At 39.1% G+C, this 19,989-nt stretch overlaps 1 protein-coding gene across 11 annotated transcripts in view; it reads left to right on the top strand.

Moving 5' to 3' along the window:
* Window positions 1-17,846, top strand: part of CYRIB (CYFIP related Rac1 interactor B) — a 101,801-nt gene extending 83,955 nt beyond the window's left edge. For 10 of the 11 annotated variants that reach the window (XM_065054410.1, XM_065054413.1, XM_065054404.1 and 7 more), the window contains 9 exons: window positions 5,892-6,013; window positions 8,409-8,514; window positions 9,542-9,678; window positions 10,308-10,385; window positions 10,485-10,601; window positions 11,697-11,776; window positions 12,746-12,872; window positions 14,225-14,295; window positions 16,940-17,846. In XM_065054410.1, the coding sequence (XP_064910482.1) occupies window positions 5,892-6,013; window positions 8,409-8,514; window positions 9,542-9,678; window positions 10,308-10,385; window positions 10,485-10,601; window positions 11,697-11,776; window positions 12,746-12,872; window positions 14,225-14,295; window positions 16,940-17,003 (902 nt within the window). In that variant the 3' untranslated portion in view covers window positions 17,004-17,846. The remainder of the gene's footprint in view (window positions 1-5,891; window positions 6,014-8,408; window positions 8,515-9,541; window positions 9,679-10,307; window positions 10,386-10,484; window positions 10,602-11,696; window positions 11,777-12,745; window positions 12,873-14,224; window positions 14,296-16,939) is intronic. The other variant, XM_065054415.1, reaches the window with a different exon arrangement.
* Window positions 17,847-19,989: the final 2,143 nt, after the last annotated feature.

The raw sequence follows: 19,989 nt of genomic DNA, 5'->3' as shown, positions 1-19,989 counted from the left end.
CAGCTTTGCACGCCTGAGCTATGGATAACTGTTCAGCAGATTTTTGTAGAAAGCAATAATATGTTTTAAAACAGCCTCCGTTTCTAAAATGGAGAATCTTTATTTCAGCGAGGGCTTTCAAATTATATTTTACCGTTGGAATCTGATATGGTTCTTGTTTTAAACCAAAATTGTTTGCTTTCAATCAAAACTTTGAATTATTTGAAGACATACTGAAATTACAAGGAGATACATGCACCTTGAAGAATGGAACATGGATCACTTTTCTTCTAGTGTGCCCCTGCATACTGAATAATGCTGCATATACAGATTGGCTCACAACAGCTATTCATAGCTCTTCACATCATCGCATTAAAGGTGTGTATGTGAACCTTATTTGATTTGGCATTGAAATTTGACCGTTAATCTCATCCTTCCTTAAAAGGGGGACTAAGAGCATATAGACGAAACTGCTTTTGAAAAGAAGAGATGTATGACTTGTCTGATCAATGCCAAGCATTCTGGAAGGTTCACATATTGTTACTATTTCTTGCTTTTACTTTTTGTTGCTTGCTATAATGTAGCCAAAGATAGGCAGGTAAGTGGTGCTGGCTGCTGCTCTGCATGTTTAATTACTTTATTTTGGGATATGCTGTTGCTTTATCTAGCTGCACATCAGCAAGCAGAAAATAAGAAAACTAATATTCAAGTGCATTTTGACCCTGTAATAAAGTACATGGAGTAACAACAAAAAATTGCTGATGTATTGTGATATGGATAATTTGAAATTCACTATATCTTCTTTTCTTCCCCCGAATTGTTTTTCAGTTCTGTTTGATGAAGCAGTAGCAATTAGTTATATAAGTTCTAATGTGAAAGTGAATGCTTGGAGAAATTGTTATTGCTTCAATGATGTTTAAAGTGATAACTTCTCTAAACTCTTATCCTGTACTGTTGATTTTATCAATTATCTAGTCTGAATTTATTGTTATTTGAAGATGATAGTCATGCAGATTAGTCATAAAGGGAAGATAATCAAGGGCTGTGTTCAAAAATCAGAAATCAAAGCTGTTGTTTAAAGCCAGCTTGAATCTCACATATCATCAGAATAGGTATGATTTAGTGAAGTGGGGAGAACTGATATGGGAGAATAATGGAGTTGTGAAGCTCTGGCTTAATCTGCAAACCGTTTAATTGGACTGTATTAAATTCAAGTTAGATGGATACAAGATGCATAATTCTGAAATCAATTTCAATAGAAATTGCTGCTATATAAAAAAAACCCGATTCTTTAGCTATCCATTTTGTTTTCAATGCATGTTTTGAGCATGAACAAGATTTGGCATGAGAGTAAGCAGGTTGCTGCCATGAAATGTTTACATACGCAGTCAAATTAAGCGACTTATATCATGGCTGAATTGTTAGACTGTTCTTTGTTCGTTTTGGACCCTGTTCTGCGTTTGTTTCTGCTGCTATACCGTGTGTCTATGCTTCTTTCTACTGTGTTTTAGATAGCTCGCCTTGACAGGATCTTGGCTTTGACACAGTCAAGATCTTTCTTCAAGACTTGGCACTTAATCCTGTGATACTTAATGTCGTGTTTTTATGTGGAAGGGCAAGTAAGCTCTGTATTAAAAACAAATTTAGCAGTTCTGTGTTATGCCTGGCCCAATAATACAGTTTGGAGTCTTTTGTTCTTAAATCTATATCTATCTTTGGAGTGAGCAGGCTGGTTAAATGTTTCTTGCACGATACCATAAAGAGCAAAAAGTCTGATGTCCATAAAGCTTTATAGGGATACAAACACAAAATTTAGAAAGGTTTCAGACTTTAAGATTTTTTTTCCACATATTTATTATATCTTGGTGCAAGATCCCAGTGATTTGTGTAACTATCAGAATACATAGGAAAAAAGTTTTGATAAATGATATAATGGGCTGTTAGATTTTCCTTGCCTCAGCACTGGTTAATCTTATGTTCTCTTTGGTCATTCGCCTTACCTATTTGTAGCAAATAGTTGTCTTATTCTACTAAATTCTCTGCAGTGCCACTTTAACATGGGCAGAGGAATACACACAGCTTTGGAAGGACAATATTAATATTGTTAACATAAACCAGCCACCTACAACGTGGGAAACTTACAGCTCAACTTTTACCTTGATGTCATTACTGTCACAGTGCAAATCCTTTCCAAATTGACTGATTTGAATAGTAGCTCAAACGCAGAGTGCTTTGGGTTGCAGATGGCGATCTCAAACTAGTGCTGAAAGTAATTCTGCATTGCCTCCAAAGAGCTTGGCTGGATTTCAGAGGAGCCACAATGATAGCATTCTCCATCATCACAGTGATAGAGATGAATAAATTATTTCATCTCCAGCAGTCTGGGATTTTTCCCTCCCTTGGTCGTGAGTTTTAGCCCAGCCAGTTTCAGATGACTTGGTGTGTTCTTCTTCCCTGGGAAAAATCTCAGTTTAAATAGTGTTTGCTGTGCAGTATAAACTTTTAACCCCAAATTTCTCTCCCTACTAGTTCTGTAGGCCAGCCAAACGTCTTTTAAAATAGTCACTAAATGTGTGTGTTCCCCGCATGCAATATGTTGTCACACTTCCACAGCATTTAGTTCACATAACAGCGTTTGTATATTGTTTCAAGTCTATTTTCTTGTCTTTAATACATTATCATGTGAGCTTTCTGAACTCTAAATGTATATTGCATCTAGTGCAGTAACGTTCTGATTAAATTTAAAATTACTTTAAAGATTAACTCTCCATTTACTTGAGGGGCCTCGGTCTTCTCTTACTATTGGACTTTAAATGGGAAAGTTGCCCTGAGTAACCAGGGGTTGGCTCACTTGGCAACAATACAAAGCTCAGAACGTTTTTGGTGCGCTCACTGTATTTGCTCTTTCATTGCCGAATAAAGGCAAAGCCTTGTCATAAAGTCGTAGCGGGAACTTACATCCATGGAAAGGGAAAAGGGGAATTCCTAAAATTGTATACCTTGTTCATCCTGCTGTTGGGATGCCTGGCAGCGCTGGTGGCTTTTTCTTAGTTGTCAGGTCTAACTTGAGAAGTGAAGTCCCTTTTCTGCTCCGTGCACCCCGCATTGAGGGAACGAGTTCCACGATTAGTGATGCCCCAGTAAAAATCCCATAGCGTGAGTCCGCAGGTACATCCCAATACGGCGGAATCCTACCTCCAGCAGTGCAAGATCACAGCAGTGCTTAGGAGGAGCCCATCTGCAATGGACTTACAAAATAAAATGCTCTAACATGCACTGAGAAGCAAATAAACTAATTGCCCTGAGCCAGCTAGCACTAGAGCTTTAACATTTTCTATATTGTGCCTTTAAAATCTGTCCTAATATGTTCTTAAACATATTGTGACATGAATATAAAAGAATTTAGGTTTACTTTTTAAATTCAAGCTGTTTTCTAGGTGCAGAACGGTTACAGATGGGAGAGGAACTTAGCTGGGACAAATCAGCCTTACGGCTTTCTTTTGTTGTAGAGGACTAGGTGCACCAAAATGAACTATATACCAAAAGGAATAGTCATAGAATCGTTTTGGTTGGAAGAGACGCTCAGGATCATTGAGTCCAACCATAACCTAACCTAACTCCAGCACTAAACCGTGTCCCTAAGAAGCTTGTCTCAATGCCTTTTAAACACCTCCGGGGATGGTGACTCCACCACTGCCCTGGGCAGCCTGTTCCAATGCCTTTCCATGAAGAAATTTTTCCTGATATCCAGTCTAAACCTCCCCTGCTGCAACTTGAGGCCATTATTACTTGAGGCAAATAATGCAGTACCTACTGGATTTTAAAAACATTTGTATTTATAAGTTGGTTATAATCAAAACAAGCAAAAAATCCCCCAAACCCCCACCACCCCAACAAGTTAACCATTGCTTTAGATTTCCTGAAACACTTTAGAGAAATGATTATATTCTAAATGAAAGACACAAACAGAGGTGTTGAAGGTGATGACTTGCATAGCCAGCTGTTCAGTGAAGGCCACTAAATTTGTATCAGAAAAATGATTTTCATTTTTAAACTTGAAGGTCGTAGTACTATCTATTCTGCTTGGTGGTGGGTTTTGAGAGGAGGAGGGTTCTTGCGCCTCTCTGTCCCCATTGAAGAACGAGCTCTGCCTACTAGAAAGGGTAAAGAAAAAAACACAATGAAAAATTAAATAGGCAAGAGATGCGTGTAGTGCGAGACGATCCAAGTGGCAAGTCTTGATTGCATTATTTAACACCACAATCTGGAATGTTACAGAGCTTCACGTTTTAGTCTGTACTTCACCGTAGCATTTCATGTTTGTGCATGAACTGCTGCCAGTAACTGGTGCTTACCTGTCTGCTCTTCTCCCTCATTTTTTGTCTTCATTTCTTACAGCAGTCTTCAGCAGCTTTCAAAATTATAAATGTGGCCTTTGTGATGATCTGAAAAGCATTGGTGACTTTTACTCGATGCCTAATCAATGTGGTGCTCTTATACTTTTCTTTTTTAAAAGGAGTGACCGGCTTTCTTTTTTACCCATGATGATTCTTGGTGGTTCTCAAAATATCCCAGTTAAACTGTTGCAAGATGTATATATAGGCATATTTGCTAATAATGCCCACTCTTTATGCATTAAACCATCAAAATAAGAAGTACTATGCAAAAATTACAGCAAAATCCAGACAGGCAATGCATGTGAAACTTATTTTATCCTCATACAAACTTCATTTTTTTTTCCAGTGTGTAACATTGTGATTTTTTTTGATGTATGTATGTACATAAATTCCATCACTGTTAGTGGGAGTTATACAAATGGATCATGGAAAAAGCACCTTTAAAAAGTCTTTTTCCAGACTCTGCACAAAATCATGAGGATGTGTTGTCCATAGATAGCTTTTGTTTGTTCCTGTAAAAAGGAATCTATTGTTAATAGCTTAATTCTTGGAATGGGAAATTCTGGATTAAAATGTCCTGATATTTGTTTCATAACATATTTTGCCCATGTAAACAGAGAAGTAGGGGCTTTTTTTTGTAAGATCTTCAGTAACTATTTTTTTCATATCAATATGAAAGGAACTAACCTTATAGCTTAGCTTCCATCAGAATTTTATAGGAAAATTTCTCTTATCACATAAACCAGGTCTGAGATATTTGTAGCTGGTGATTATTTTTAAAGGTTAAAGCCTTTTGATTCTTCTCAAAACATACTTTTTATTGAATGACAATTCTTTAAACATGTATTTGTAGCTTTTTTGAAATTATGCTCAAATATACTTTCTGGAAGTCTTTAGGTAATTATAGAAAAACTGGGAGGCAGGATGTATCCTTAAAGAGGGAGGAAGAAAAGATAAGTTTACACTAGCTCTTTTTGGTCTACAATCTGATTTTATAGTTGGTGCAATGAAGAATATGTTTTGAGAATTATATATATTTAGAAGTAAAAGTTATGGTTCCTTTCCCACCCAGTAAAAAGGCAGGGAAGATGGAAAATAATCTGGTGCAGTATTTCTCAATAACAATTGGCATGAACACCTCCTGAGACAGCTGCAGGGAGCATGTTGGGTGCTCACCCAAGTCTCGTCTATTGAGCTTGTCTTGCACTCCATGGTGAGACTGACAGAATAGTCATGAAGATAACTTGCCAGGATTTCTCCTCCTAATCCAATTTTAAATAAGTCAGGAAGGATAGATTCCAGGTGGATTTGGAGGGATGCTAAGTGAAGCTACAAGACTACTAAAATGAATGTGAGTACTCTCTTGGAGTTCCTCATACATTGTAGTAGCTCTTCAGAGAATGAAAGTTCTTGAGGGTTTGCCGCATGAAGAATTTATCCCGTAGGTGATGGTGTGCCTATTGAATTCCATATTGTTATTAAAAATATATATATATAATATGTTCTGCTGTTTAGATGCCCAACCTACAGAATCTGAAAAGGAAATTTATAATCAGGTGAATGTAGTGTTAAAGGATGCAGAAGGAATACTGGAAGACTTGCAGTCATATAGAGGAGCTGGCCATGAAATCCGAGAGGTGAGCGAGAGCGTTACGATTGTGCACAACCTGCGGTTGTTCATTGTCTGATCTAACCAAATGCTGCTGGATTTTAACTTTGCTTGCAGGAGCTGTTTTGGCAGAGCATGTTGTCTATTAAAATTGCTGTCTTGAATTTCTGCTCTGGAATGTTCCATTTTAGCAGTGAAACAGATGTCGCTTGTTTCAGTAATATTAATGCACATGTGTAATAGCAAATTATGCTTCTCAAACTTCTTATGGAATTGTTATTGATTTTTCTTTATATTCCCATGTAAGCTCTTCTTGAGTTAGCGTCGAATTTGGGAAGAGCGTGGCGTGACTAGAATGTAATGTTGAGCAGTGTCAACATCTTTTTGTACGCTAATTGGAGAAGTATGATGTGTGGTAATCCTGACACAAAAGACATCTCATTTTTCAAAACCTTTTAATTGGCTTTTATTTACCAAAGTAGATGTTAGGAACAGAAGCAAAGTTTCTTTACAGCATGTCACTCCATTTTACCTTTAAGAAAGGTACCTTCCCTTCTTCCTCAGATGCAGCATTAGGGTTACTTTCCTCCTCAAGTGAGAGTGTGCTATCAGCAAGTTTGCTGGTGACACCAAGCTGGGAGGAGTGGCTGACAGGCCAGAGGCTGTGCTGCCATCAGAGACCTGGACAGGCTGGAGAGATGGGCGGGGAAAAATTTAATGAAATATAACAAGGGAAAGCGTAGAGTCTTACATCTGGGCAGGAACAACCTCAGGTTCCAGTATAAGTTGGGGAATGACCTATTAGAGAGCAGTGTAGGGGAAAGGGACCTGGGGGTCCTGGTGAACAGCAGGATGACCATGAGCCAGCACTGTGCCCTTGTGGCCAGGAAGGCCAATGGCATCCTGGGGTGTATTAGAAGGAGGGTGGTTAGTAAGTAGGTCAGAGAGGTCCTCCTTCCCCTCTACTCTGCCCTGGTGAGACCACACCTGGAATATTGTGTCCAGTTCTGGGCCCCTCAGTTCCAGAAGGACACGGAACTGCTGGAGAGGGTCCAGCACAGGGCAACAAAGATGATGGAGTGGAGCACCTCCTTTATGAGGAAAGGCTGAGGGAGCTGGGGCTCTTTAGTTTGGAGAAGAGGAGACTGTGAAGGGTGACCTTATTGATGTTTACAAATATACAAAGGGTGAGTGTCACAAGGATGGAGCCAGGCTCTTCTTGGTGACAGCAAATGATAGGACAAGGGGTCATGGGTTCAAACTGCAACACAGGAGGTTCCCCTTAAATTTGAGAAGAAACTTCTTCTCAGTGAGGGTGACAGACACTGGAACAGGCTGCCCAGGGGGGTTGTGGAGTCTCCTTCTCTGGAGACATTCAAAACCCGCCTGGACGCCTTCCTGTGTAACCTCATCTGGGTGTTCCTGCTCTGGCAGGGGGATTGGACTGGATGAGCTTTCCAGGTCCCTTCCAATCCCTGATGTTCTGTGATTCTGTGTAAGTTACTGTAATGTATTCTTAAGAAATCCTAGTACATGGAGGAACCTCTGCTCACTCCAGGTGAGCTTGAGATACTCAGAGCCTTTCAGCGTTAAAGTACCATGGGTTTTTATTCAGTTTGTGTTGAATTCAAAAGGTAGGTTTAAGGACGTGGAGGTGGACATCTCAGGAAAGAAGCTTCCTAGGGACCAGAGAGGAGTGTCCTGCAGCTCACAGCCTAGGAGCAACTGAAACGGGGTTTGGAATCAAGGAGTTGAGTGTGAAAATGCAGCAGGAGAGTTATGAACATTTTTATGTCTGTTTTTGTAGCAATTTTCAGTTGCTAAGTAGTCTAGTTTCTGTCTTAAAAACCTGGAGACAATTTCAGGTTTTATCTATCTGGGAAGATTACTGTAAAGACAAGGTCTGTCCATATATACCTCTAAGCTCTGGTACACGCCATGTCTTGGTGGTGCATTATGTTGCTGATAGTTAAATGTTCCTACTGAAATATTCTGCGCGAGTTTCATAGCAGATTTGATTTATTTTCTTTGCAAATTTAGGAATTGGCGATAGATACCAACATTACAATGGGGCTTTGATCATTCAGCTTTTTTAGTGTAAATACCCCAATGAAGTTGCTGATTTTAATTAACTAGATCTCATTACGTAAATCTTATTTGAGTAGTTTTATTTTTAACAATTTCTTCATACTTTCTCCAAGTTGTTTTCGTATTCAGGATACTTATTTTCAACACAAGTATTTAGAGGTTTTTGGAGCAGGCATGGGTTAGTACAAGCTTGTCTCTTAACTGGAAATTTCTCAGTAGGTAGAACTTTTAATCATTAGCTCCTCAAACAATTGCCCTGCATATTTTTCTTTTCAGTACTGTGTCAGTTAATCTAAGCCTACTTTTTTATTTTTATTTTATTTTTCTAATTTAAGGCCATACAGCATCCCAATGATGAGAAGCTGCAAGAGAAGGCGTGGGGTGCAGTTGTACCACTAGTAGGCAAACTAAAGAAATTCTATGAATTTTCTCAAAGACTAGGTAAGTGGAATTGTATTAACTTGGGGTTTTTTAATCTTGATACATTTGGCATACTCAGATGTGATCACATCTAGGTCAACCCCTTGTTAGTAATGAAAGCTCGTATTGCGTAGATTCCTTCTATACACTGCACTGGATTTTGTTTATATCTGGGTACAACCTTCTTGCATGTGAAAGCAAACTGCTGCAGCGGATACCCGAGCGGGGAGAATGGGAGCAGAATAGTCATCCTCTCCTTTAGTAACTCTGGAAAGCAGTAATGGGCTGATTGTTTTTAACATTATTACACTCATTCATTGTGAATGAATTCTGTTAATGTTTCTGATACCAAGAGTAATTAAAAGTGATTGTATTATTCTCTCCCAAACACCAAAATAGTGTGGTCTGTGGAAATGCCCGGCGTTAGTTCCTGCAGCTGCAATACTTAAGATGACACTTTGTGCCTTTTACAGAACTGGCTTGACCGATGTTGTGTCGAAGCTGATAAAACCTGTTAGACTGGATTTGTTTTTTTGACAAACTCTCTGTTGTTACCTCACTTCTAGACAGTTATTAGCATAGCGCATGAAAAAATGAACTAAAAAAGTTGAAGCTTTTTGCAGGCAAGTTCTGCTTTGTTGAAGAGGTATTTTTCTCAAAATGAGTAGGAAGTTACATTGTAAGTTTATCTTAAAAACAAATAAAACATTACTTTTGCTGATAAGTATTCCTTGAATTCTGTGTTATCTTAAAGGCTGCTGTTTGCTAACACAGGGTATGTTTTCCACAAAAGTCGCAGACAAAGCTTGAGTAAAACTTTTCAACAAGTTTTTTCGTGGCTGTCAGTGCTGATTACACTAAGTCTTTACAGCAGTTTGTAAGTAAATATGATAACGGTGTCACATAGAAGCAATTCTTCAAGCCTTGTTGTTATTAACTACCATGTATTTTGGCAGATGTATGTTTTAAGTCTAGCACGCAGAATGACGGTCAGAGATGCAAGAAGCAGATGCGGTTGGATGTTGTAAAAGCCTCTCCTCTATTTCAGAGGCAGGACTGCGAGGTCTGTTGGGAGCCCTGACGAGCACTCCGTATTCACCAACGCAGCACCTGGAGCGAGAGCAGGCTCTTGCTAAGCAGTTTGCAGAAATTCTTCACTTTACACTCCGATTTGATGAACTCAAGGTAAGAACTTGTAATTTTGTAAGCACACAAGCTAGCAAAAAGAAACCAAATCCGTTTACTGAAGCAGTCTGAGTTGTGTTCTCTTCTACAGTAGAGCATGGATTGGATACTGAAATATCTACTATGGTTGGCTTGTTCCCATGACCTACAGTTAGATTAAAGTGAAAAGCAGATGAAAAACCGCATTAGCTTTAGGCAGTTGTTGTATTTCATCTCATATTAATCATGTTTCTTCATCTGGATTTGGCATATCTTTTGGGATAGTGCTGCTTCTTCTATTATGTGCACACCCGTAGTCCAGCTATTTTCTTACTAATGTGCAAGGCACAAAATTAATTTGCTGGTCTGAACCATGGACTTAAACTAACGAAGGCATTTTTTTCAACCTACTAATTTCAGGCTGCTATTTAGGAGACTACTCCTTTTCTTGTTCTTGTTTGATCTTGTTCTGAAAAATCTGAGAATTTAACCAGAAAGCTTTGTTCCACATATCACTTCCCAACATGTCACAGGCCTTTTTACTTCAGAAGGGTGAATATTTTCTTGTTCTCAGTATTATATTTTATGAAAACTTGTCCTTATATTTTTCTTGAGTTTGTCACAACTCTTTTGCTTCCATATCTGTATAGATGACAAATCCTGCTATACAGAACGACTTCAGCTACTACAGAAGAACTCTGAGCCGTATGAGGATTAACAATGTCCCAGTAGGTAACCTTTGGGTGGTACAAAATGTCATCTTATACTACCACCTATCACTTTGATGTACAGAACAACTACATTATTTTTTTTCGTTCTGTTTATAGGCGGAGGGAGAAAATGAAGTAAATAATGAGTTGGCAAACAGAATGTCTTTATTTTATGCTGAAGCAACGCCAATGTTGAAAACCTTAAGTGATGCTACAACAAAGTTTGTGTCAGAGGTAAGAGTATAAATTTATGGTTTGGATAGTGTAATTTGAAGCACTGGCATCACTTTGGAACACAGAACTCTTCTACCAGACTTAATCTGGCATCAAGAAATCAAACTTGTTTTTTGGAGCCACAAGAAATATCAAGTATCTTTCTCGGATGCCAAAGAGATTAGAATAAGTTAATCTACCCACCATGTGGATGTCACACAGCTTTAATGGGTAGCGTTACAATATTGGTAGCAGTGGCTTTCTGCAAGGAGGCGGGTGGGAGAGGTAAGTATATTGCCTGCGTTTTGGTGGTGGTTTAGAGCAAAAACTTCAGAAAATTGTGCTTGAAAGAGGGAAGGGAATTGAAATGTAGCTTTTTCTCCTTCCCAAGACCCTTGTGTTTTGCTGTCTGAAGTCAAGTAGATTTTCATTATTGCAGAAGAGGGGAGGAACCTGAACTGGAAAAGTAGTCCAACAACTTGATACATCCCTATTTATCTTTAACTACCTAAATAAAAATTAGTGATAAAATCCAGTCACTACAAATATTGTGCTTTATTTCTGGTAACTGGGATGACTTGTCTTGCATGCAAAGAATGCACACTATTTATTAATAAAAAATAATTGTATGTTACAAGATTAATACAAAGATACATTTGGGTTTTAGTATTTTTTACCAAATTATGCTTTACACTTGAAATGCTTTGAGAAAAACAGCCTCTTATCTTACAGTTCTTTGAGGTGTTTGTCTGCAGCAATTTTAAGTCTTACTGTTGCAGCAGATGCAGGTATTTGGTTACAGGAATTTCTGTCTTTAAAGAGCAAGTGAGATGATTCTTTTAAAACTTCCCAGAAGTAAATAGTGTCAGTGGTGTATTTCTTCAACTACAAACAAACAAGCAAATGCCACATGTGGTAGAATTTGTTCTTTTAAGTTACTAATATTTATTGTAACGTTATTAAAATCCAGTGTAAAGCCACCTAATTTACCATAGCTGTATTGACGTTTTTAATTCCTCCACATGGCTATGCCAGCAGATCACTGATTTGATTTTAGTTTTTGTAGTGTCGTATTTCACAATAATTGAATTGGAAACTGTTTATCTTCTTCTGCAGAATAAAAATTTACCAATAGAGAATACTACAGATTGCTTAAGCACCATGGCCAGTGTGTGCAGGGTCATGCTGGAAACCCCGTGAGTATAAACAGTGCTTGCATTGTGTGTGAATCACGTGACTTGTGACGCATAAGGTGAAAAAAATATAATTGGGGTAATTAGGAACTGTTGTGTTTTCTTTTTATCGACTTATTTTTTAACCTTGACGTAAAACTAACTTGTCTCGTTTTGCTAGCCGTGCAAATCATGTGGTCTACTTTTCTGAACGTATTAATATTTAAAAATAGAATGGCTATGAAAGCTAGACAACCTCTTGGCACTCTTTAGAAATGGATTTTTCATGTATAATTCAGGAAAATACACAATTTGAGCATGATTGCCTAGGGCCTGCTGAAAGAGGGGTTATGGGCAATGCGTTGGAAGGTGCCTCCTTGCGAGTTGACTGGAACAAAATTACGGTGCCCCTGCCTGGGGAATTGTGAGGCAACCTTTGGGCACAAATGCAGTCTGTTGTCTGCTGTAAATTTAAAAGCCACTGGGAGTATGAACAAAAAGTCAAACTAAACTTTGGGGTTTTTACCTGTTTCTTGTGCATTCTAAATAGTTTCTCATTGGTAAAATTACTAAGGCATAGCGTATGTCTTCTTTAAAGAAGTTTCTGTCCAAATAGAGCAGTGTATTTGTTTTGGAGCACATTAAGAGCTCCAAGTATTTCTGTTCATACCCTGCCTAGGTAGGAATGATCAGTCCCATTCAAGAAAGTGGTTAAGTATTGTTCTTTAAGCTTTCTCTTTTTTTTTCCTCTGAGTCAGAAGTTTGGTTTGCGTCTATAGAGTAAAGGGTGGAGAGGAAAAGGGTAGGAAGCATGGGGTTAATGGATGGTTGTTTTTTGGGGGGTTGTGTAGGGTGGATTTTTTGTGTCTGTTTTGTTTTGTTTTTTCTCTGAGGATTTATAGTAGAATTTTTCTCTTTAGTCTTATTTTGGCCATTACTAGCTATGTGCTCCTTGTGTCTTAATAGATAGTAATCTGTGTTTCTAAATTACAGTGAATATAGAAGCAGGTTTACAAATGAGGAAACAGTATCATTCTGTCTGAGGGTAATGGTGGGTGTCATCATACTCTATGACCACGTGCATCCGGTGGGCGCTTTTGCCAAAACTTCAAAAATTGATGTAAGTTTATTGTTACTAAATAATCTTTTGAGTATTTAAATTGTGTGGAGGCTCTTTTTCTGTCCTCCAGGTTCTAGCTGCAGATGGAAACTTTGAGCACATGCTACATGGATAATGGCACCTGTTAGCAAAGCATCTGCTTAAGTGAAAAACACAAACTAGGCCTTCAGACACATAAATGGTCCTTGTTGGGTCATGAAAAATCTGTTTTGATGGAATTCAGGTGGTGTCTCCAAGTACTTGTGAACAGTGGTTGTGTTGGAACATCCAAATCAGGATGACCATGAGCCAGCACTGTGCCCTTGTGGCCAGGAAGACCAATGGCATCCTGGGGTGTATTGGAAGGGGTGTAGTTAGTAGGTTGAGAGAGGTCCTCCTTCCCCTCTACTCTGCCCTGGTGAGACCACATCTGGAATATTGTGTCCAGTTCTGGGCCCCTCAGTTCCAGAAGGACAGGGAACTGCTGGAGAGAGTCCAGCGCAGGGCAACAAAGATGATGGAGTGGAGCATCTCCTGTGTGAGGAAAGACTGAGGGAGCTGGGGCTCTTTAGCTTGGAGAAGAGGAGACTGAGGGGTGACCTCATTAATGTTTACAGATATATAAAGGGTGAGTGTCACGAGGATGGAGCCAGGCTCTTCTCAGTGACAACCAATGGTAGGACAAGGGGTAATGGGTACAAACTAGAACACAAAAGGTTCCACTTAAATTTGAGAAGAAACTTCTCAGTGAGGGTGACAGACACTGGAACAGGCTGCCCAGGGGGGTTGTGGAGTCTCCTTCTCTGGAGACATTCAAAACCCACCTGGACACCTTCCTGTGTAACCTCATCTGGGTGTTCCTGCTCCGGCAGGGGGATTGGACTGGATGAGCTTTCCAGGTCCCTTCCGATCCCTGACATTCTGTATTCTGTGACTGGAAATAACAAGAGCATCTGGCTAGTTCCTGACTGTCTGATAAAAATTTGGGTTCATCATTTACCAGTCTTCAATCTACCAGTCTATCCATTGTATTAGCTACAGTTTGTCATTATTTCACTGGCTGAATGTAGTCGTTCTTAATGGATTTATGATAAACAAAGATCTTTTTGCTTACAGTTACTTCTTTTTTTTTAAAATTTGATAAAGCAGAGCTTGATATCAAACTTGTATTGCCTGAAGATATGAAGGTTTTTAAGCAGCTAAGCCATTCTGTCATAGGAAAATGTATTACTGAAATCTGAATTCTTTTCTAATATAAAGAAAATGTCCTTACAGTCCTGCAATTTTTAAATACTTGTTATTTTTTTCTGAGAAACTGAATATAAACCATTTCTGTATTAACATGAAAAAACTGTATCTTTTTTAACTCCTAGATGAAAGGATGCATCAAAGTTCTTAAAGACCAGCCTCCTAACAGTGTAGAAGGCCTTCTAAATGCTCTCAGGTACTCTTATGTTTTATTTGAAATATTTTTATGTGAATTTTCATAAATTGTCCATGGCATTTCCTTCAGCACTGAAGCATTTAGCACTGTTACACGTAAAAGGGGAATGTTGTTCCAATGTGTCTTAAGACAGGATTACATGAAGAAGCTGCTGGATTTTAAAGCTGGGTTAGAAACTTCCAGTTGTTCATTCTAAGATCACTTTTTGACTATTTTAACTGCCTGCAAGTTAAGAGTGAGTCTGTAGGGGTAAATATGACAGAGCAGACATTGTACCTGCAGTTAAAACGGATGACAAAATATAATACATACTAAAAGCTACGTAGAAGTTAACTGTGATCACACTGACTGCTTGTATCAGTTTGCATTGGCTGTACCCTCAGCTGTGTGTGATTTGACCATAGCTTAATGATTTTATTTATTGTTAGTAGAATACCAGAGTAGTTTCATGTGATTTTTATGTTTCGCAGGTAGCTTCAGGCATGTAAGGCAGATAGTTTTTCGGTACCTGGCTAGTAATAGTTCCTTTCACAAAGTATTTATAGGGAGGTACGTAACATAAGAGTCTCAGTGTCTTTGCTGTAGAATAGAGGAGACAAGAAGTTGCCATGTTAATTGGAGAGGTAAAGAAAAATGGGTAATTCTGTGAGTGTGGAAACCTAAAACCTGCTGATTTGGGACATAAAGCCATATCTGTAGTCAGCAGCTTGTTCTTCGTGAGGGTGTCCAGCATCAGAGGAGTGGCAAGAGGTGCCAGAGTGTCACGGGCAGATGAAGGCTTCATTCTTGTCCCTACTTGAAAAAGTACCACACTGCTTTGGTACCAGTTGACTGTAGCTGGTTATTGCTATTGATGCGCTCACTTTGTAGTGTGGAAGCTTTATTTTGTCTTGCCTGAAGGTGTGTAGTTATGCTTTATTTTCCTTATCTCTAGTGAAACTGCTTTAATTTCATTTACCCTCTTTTTTGTGTTGTTAAGATGTGGTAAGAAGTGAAACAATGTGATAAGTGGCTTTACTTGCAAAGTTTTTTCAGATTTGTAGCTAAAGAAAGAAAATAAATCTGGGCTTAATTTGAGACTTCATGTGAGTATTTCCATGCCTAAATCATTTTGTTATTCATCTCTGAACCTCTCCTGTACGTGATCGGTTTTTGAGATGGTGATCAGTAAAAACACAAGCTTCCAAAGGGAAAAAATGCTATATTAGCTTTTATTCTCTGACTAATTTATTGTGATTGCAGCTGCAGATGAACACAGATCTTTATTACTACCCCATTTTTCCTCATTACGGTTGCACTGTTAGTAAAGTACATGGAAAGTATCATTCAGGTTCTCGCTCCATTGCACATTATTTTGTGGTTAGTTGTGTAAATTCAGTCTGTGCTGTTATGCCGACCTTTTACTGCACCGACCCATTTCATGTGTGCACACTTTAACAGTCCTGATTTCATACACTTGATTACTGGGTAGGATATTGAAATCTTTCTTAAATCACCTTTGGGATTGTTAGGAGGAGATGCAGAGGTGAGGTGCCATGTGCATGTGTGGTGAAAGCAGATTCATCATGATGTCATGAGAAAATAAGTCCAAATCTAAGTCTCTGATTCTGGAGGAGTGCTGGAAATTTGTGTGTTCTCAAGAGAGAGATAATGTCTCTTACAAGCAAATGGAAGGTGCAGTGGATTTTGGAGGGAAATCAGCTGTTTGTAATTTGAAATTCATCTAAGTATTGTAATCATGTTCAGCTTTTTCACATGGGCAGAATACCAAGTGCTATAACTTTTCAGGGCATTAGAAAAACCTTAGGCCTCTTGTTTGTGAAAAGTATAAATTCCCAGGAAGTGCTGAAATCTATGTTGGTATTAATTTCCAAAACAAAAAGTCATTGTATATTCTTCAAGCTAAAATATCACTGCAGTTGTGGATAACAATGGAAGTTCTCATTTAATAGGTTAAATTATGGAGTAAGTTTTTAATTGCTTTTAGATTACAGTCAGGGAGGGAAGATAAGGGAAATTAATCATATACAAAGATTACATCATTAAGGATATACAGTATTTTCATTTAAAATAAGAGGTGACTAAGTTTTCTGTAGTGTTTTTAAAAATGTGCTTGTGTCCTAGAGAATTTTGAAGGGGGAAGGGATTAGAATAAACACATCTGTGTACTCTTTAGTTTTATCAGCGCAGTTACTTAAGTAAGCAGGAAATTAGGCTGAAAAGTGATTAAATCCATTCTCATTGAGGGATCTTAGAAAGTTTTGAAAAAAATTCTGGAGCTGTGTTTTATTTGAGGCTGTTTCCTATGGACACAGACCTCAGAGTTACTAATAATTACTTATCACAACTGGTAACACAAGTTTACTATGAATCGGCCTATGAGCATAACAACAAACATCCAGCTGAGGCTCATTTTTAACCTCGGTTAAGGCTGTTGCGTTCTAGTTCTGATTGATAGTGACATTTTCCCATCAGAATGTCTGATTTGTGTACTTGTAACTGTGCAGTGGGTGGTGATCAGTGGCTGAGGGTTCTACTCCAGTACAATCCTGTCGAGCCATAAACAATGAAATTACGTATTTGTTAAGCCAAAGTAAAACAGCATCCGTACTCCTCTCAACTTGATTTTTATTTCTGTGTTTAGGTACACAACAAAGCATTTGAATGATGAGACTACCTCCAAGCAAATTAAATCCATGTTGCAATAACAGTTACCTGGAATTCGCACCTGCTGTAGACAGACAGTATTCTGCAATGACTGAGATGCACAGATTTTTTTTTTTTAGTGATTGCAACTACTATCTCGTTCATTCTTGCTTTTTATTTTCTCTCTTCCTGTTTACCCCCTTTTTTTTTTTTAATCACTTTCTTGTTCTTAAGTAAGCTCAGACTTCTTTTCTGTGCCAAATCAATGAAAATTATCAATTCTGGGAAGTATTTCTACTTTTCAGAATAGCCATCCTAAGTGGCAGCTAATTATGCGTTGCATTTGGATTTCTCTGTACTGGGGAAAGATTTGTGACTTGAACTAAATATTTTTAAACTTGTGGTTTTTTTTTCTTTTTTTTGAAAAACTAATATTTAATATTGCTTCTTCTGCATGGCAAGACTGCCTACTTCTGCTATTTAAAAATCCCTCGATGACTTCATTTTCTATTGCAGCTTATTTTCATGTGCAACCATGAGGAAATTAAAAGCAGATTTGTTTAAATTAACTGTGTTTGTACAAAATGGTACCCAACACAAAGGTTTTTTTAAATGAGTAAAAAACTGTTTTGTTTAAAAGTTATGTTTGCATTTTGACTCATTTTTGTAAGGATGTATGTTGTATGTTTAACCTTTAATAACTAACGTTAAACTGTGGTGTGTGCGTAGCAAAATTACGTATGCATGTTCATGTCAAATGATTGGCTGTGGATAAGATAATAAAATCAGCTTTCATTTTTCTAAGTGTGGTTTGATTTACCAGTATTTTGAGTGAGATGTCTTCGTGCTCTTTGGATTTTTTACAAAAAAAGAATAATAAATTTATACATTTTATATAGTGAAAACTCTGCTGTTTCATTACCAGTAACCACTAGTCTAATCCACTGATATAAGCCTGGCTTGTTTCAGGGTTCTTGCTTTCCGACTCTGCGCTGCTTCCCTGTTGTCACGGTCCATTCGGCGATAGACTCGTGATGGTTCTTTTACCTTGATCTCAGAGCGCAAAATCAAGGCGACCAAAATGCCAAGGGGTTGTAATTCAATCAAGCAGCGTTACTGTATTAATTTGCCCGTAAAGAGAGAGAGAGTAAGAAAAATAAAGGGGAAAGAAACAGGGAAAACTAAAGGAAAAGATGAGCAATGAGGTTGCGTTTATCACCAGTTGAGTTCCAAAGGCATCCCTTTGGTCTCCAGGTACTGTGGAGTCCTGCCAGTTCTCCGTCGTGGTTTGGGATCCTTTGGTGGGAAGATCTTCAATGGTGTCCATTCTGGAGTCACCTTCTATGCTTCTTCACCCACCCCCCCTTGCTCACATTGTTTTAGGCCAGTCTCTGCCTAGACTTCGCAACCCAGGCTTGATAGATCCACTCTTTCTTTTGCCAGCACTTACATGTCCAGCATTCAGGGGTCTTTCTCTGGTCCATTGGGTGACCTCAGGACCCTTGGTGAGCTTCTGGGCATGCTCCTTTTCGTTGGCTATTGTTTGAGGGAGCAGGTGAGGGACACACGTAACTGAGGCTGCAGGTAAGAACACATTCTTCTGCATGGCAGCTTTTGTTCCTGGGTTGAAGAGACCCTCATAACAACAGCTTTCAGGAGGCGAGAGCTGGTTTGGCTGAAGCAGCAGGCAAAGTCCACAGAACAGCCATTGTTAGCAGGAGCTCCCCCCTATCGGAGAAACAGTGCCACAATGCTTCTCCTCAGGCCTCTCTCCAAGTCATTGTCCATGCGTTCTTTTGGTCTCAGCTTAACTTCTCGAAGTTCTTGATGGCGATGTTCAGGCTCCATCTTCAGACCGACTCTCACACCTGTCCCCAGAAATCTCACTTATACAGAGATTTTGGGGAAGAACTTTGTGCAATCCTCATAGATCCCAGTGGACATTGCTGAAGAACCTGCATCTTGGCTGCCCATGTTGACACCTCAGTAGAGTCATCAGAAATGAAGTTCCAGATGAGGAAGAGATTACTTTATTTGGATCTAGAGACTTTGAACTGTGTGCAGAATCTGTATAATGTTAGCGTAGTAAGCAACATTTCCTGTTTGGCTGGCATTTCACCAGAGCAAGTGTTAAGCTTTGATAGGTCAGTGAGGAAAATCTTTTTGGGTAGGGAAGAACATAACAGAAAAAAGAGACTTGAGAATTACTAGAAATTGCATCTCAGGCAAATAGCACGTTTTGCATCGATGGGTGATGAGTGCACCTTGTGTGTGTGGTGCTGTTGTGATTATGCCCAAAATGAGTTGTCAGCATCCTGGAAAGGAGATTTGAAACCTCCAGGCAAGCGTGAACAACCTCAGCTTTATTTGCTGGACAAATATTTTGTAACTTTGCATGTCACGCTAGCTCTAAATAAAACATACTGGTGTGACCATGCTGGATTTCTTGACCACAACCCTCTTCTGTGCCAGCAGGACAGATTGTCCTTTCTGTGGTTGTTGGAAAGAGATCTGCAAAATTTTAAATCACAGAATGTCAGGGATTGGAAGGGACCTTGAAAGATCATCCAGTCCAATCCCCCTGCCGGAGCAGGAACACCCAGATGAGGTTACACAGGAAGGTGTCCAGGCGGGTTTTGAATGTCTCCAGAGAAGGAGACTCCACAACCCCCCTGGGCAGCCTGTTCCAGTGTCTGTCACCCTCACTGAGAAGAAGTTTCTTCTCATATTTAAGTGGAACCTCTTGTGTTCCAGTTTGTACCCATTACCCCTTGTCCTATCATTGTCACTGAGAAGAGCCTGGCTCCATCCTCCTGACACTCACCCCTTATATATCTGTAAACATTAATGAGGTCACCCCTCAATCTCCTCCAAGCTGAAGAGCCCCAGCTTCCTCAGTCTTTCCTCATAAGAGACATGCTCCACTCCCTTAATCATCTCCGTTGCCCTACGCTGGACTCTCTCCAGCAGTTCCCTGTCCTTCTGGAACTGAGGGGCCCAGAACTGGACACAATATTCCAGGTGTGGTCTCACCAGAGCAGAATAGAG

Source organism: Columba livia, chromosome 2 (genome assembly GCF_036013475.1).
Source record: "Columba livia isolate bColLiv1 breed racing homer chromosome 2, bColLiv1.pat.W.v2, whole genome shotgun sequence".
NCBI classification, from domain to species: Eukaryota; Metazoa; Chordata; class Aves; order Columbiformes; family Columbidae; genus Columba; species Columba livia.
Note: the sequence above shows the minus strand (reverse complement) of the source record. Positions and strands in the feature narration are given on the sequence as shown.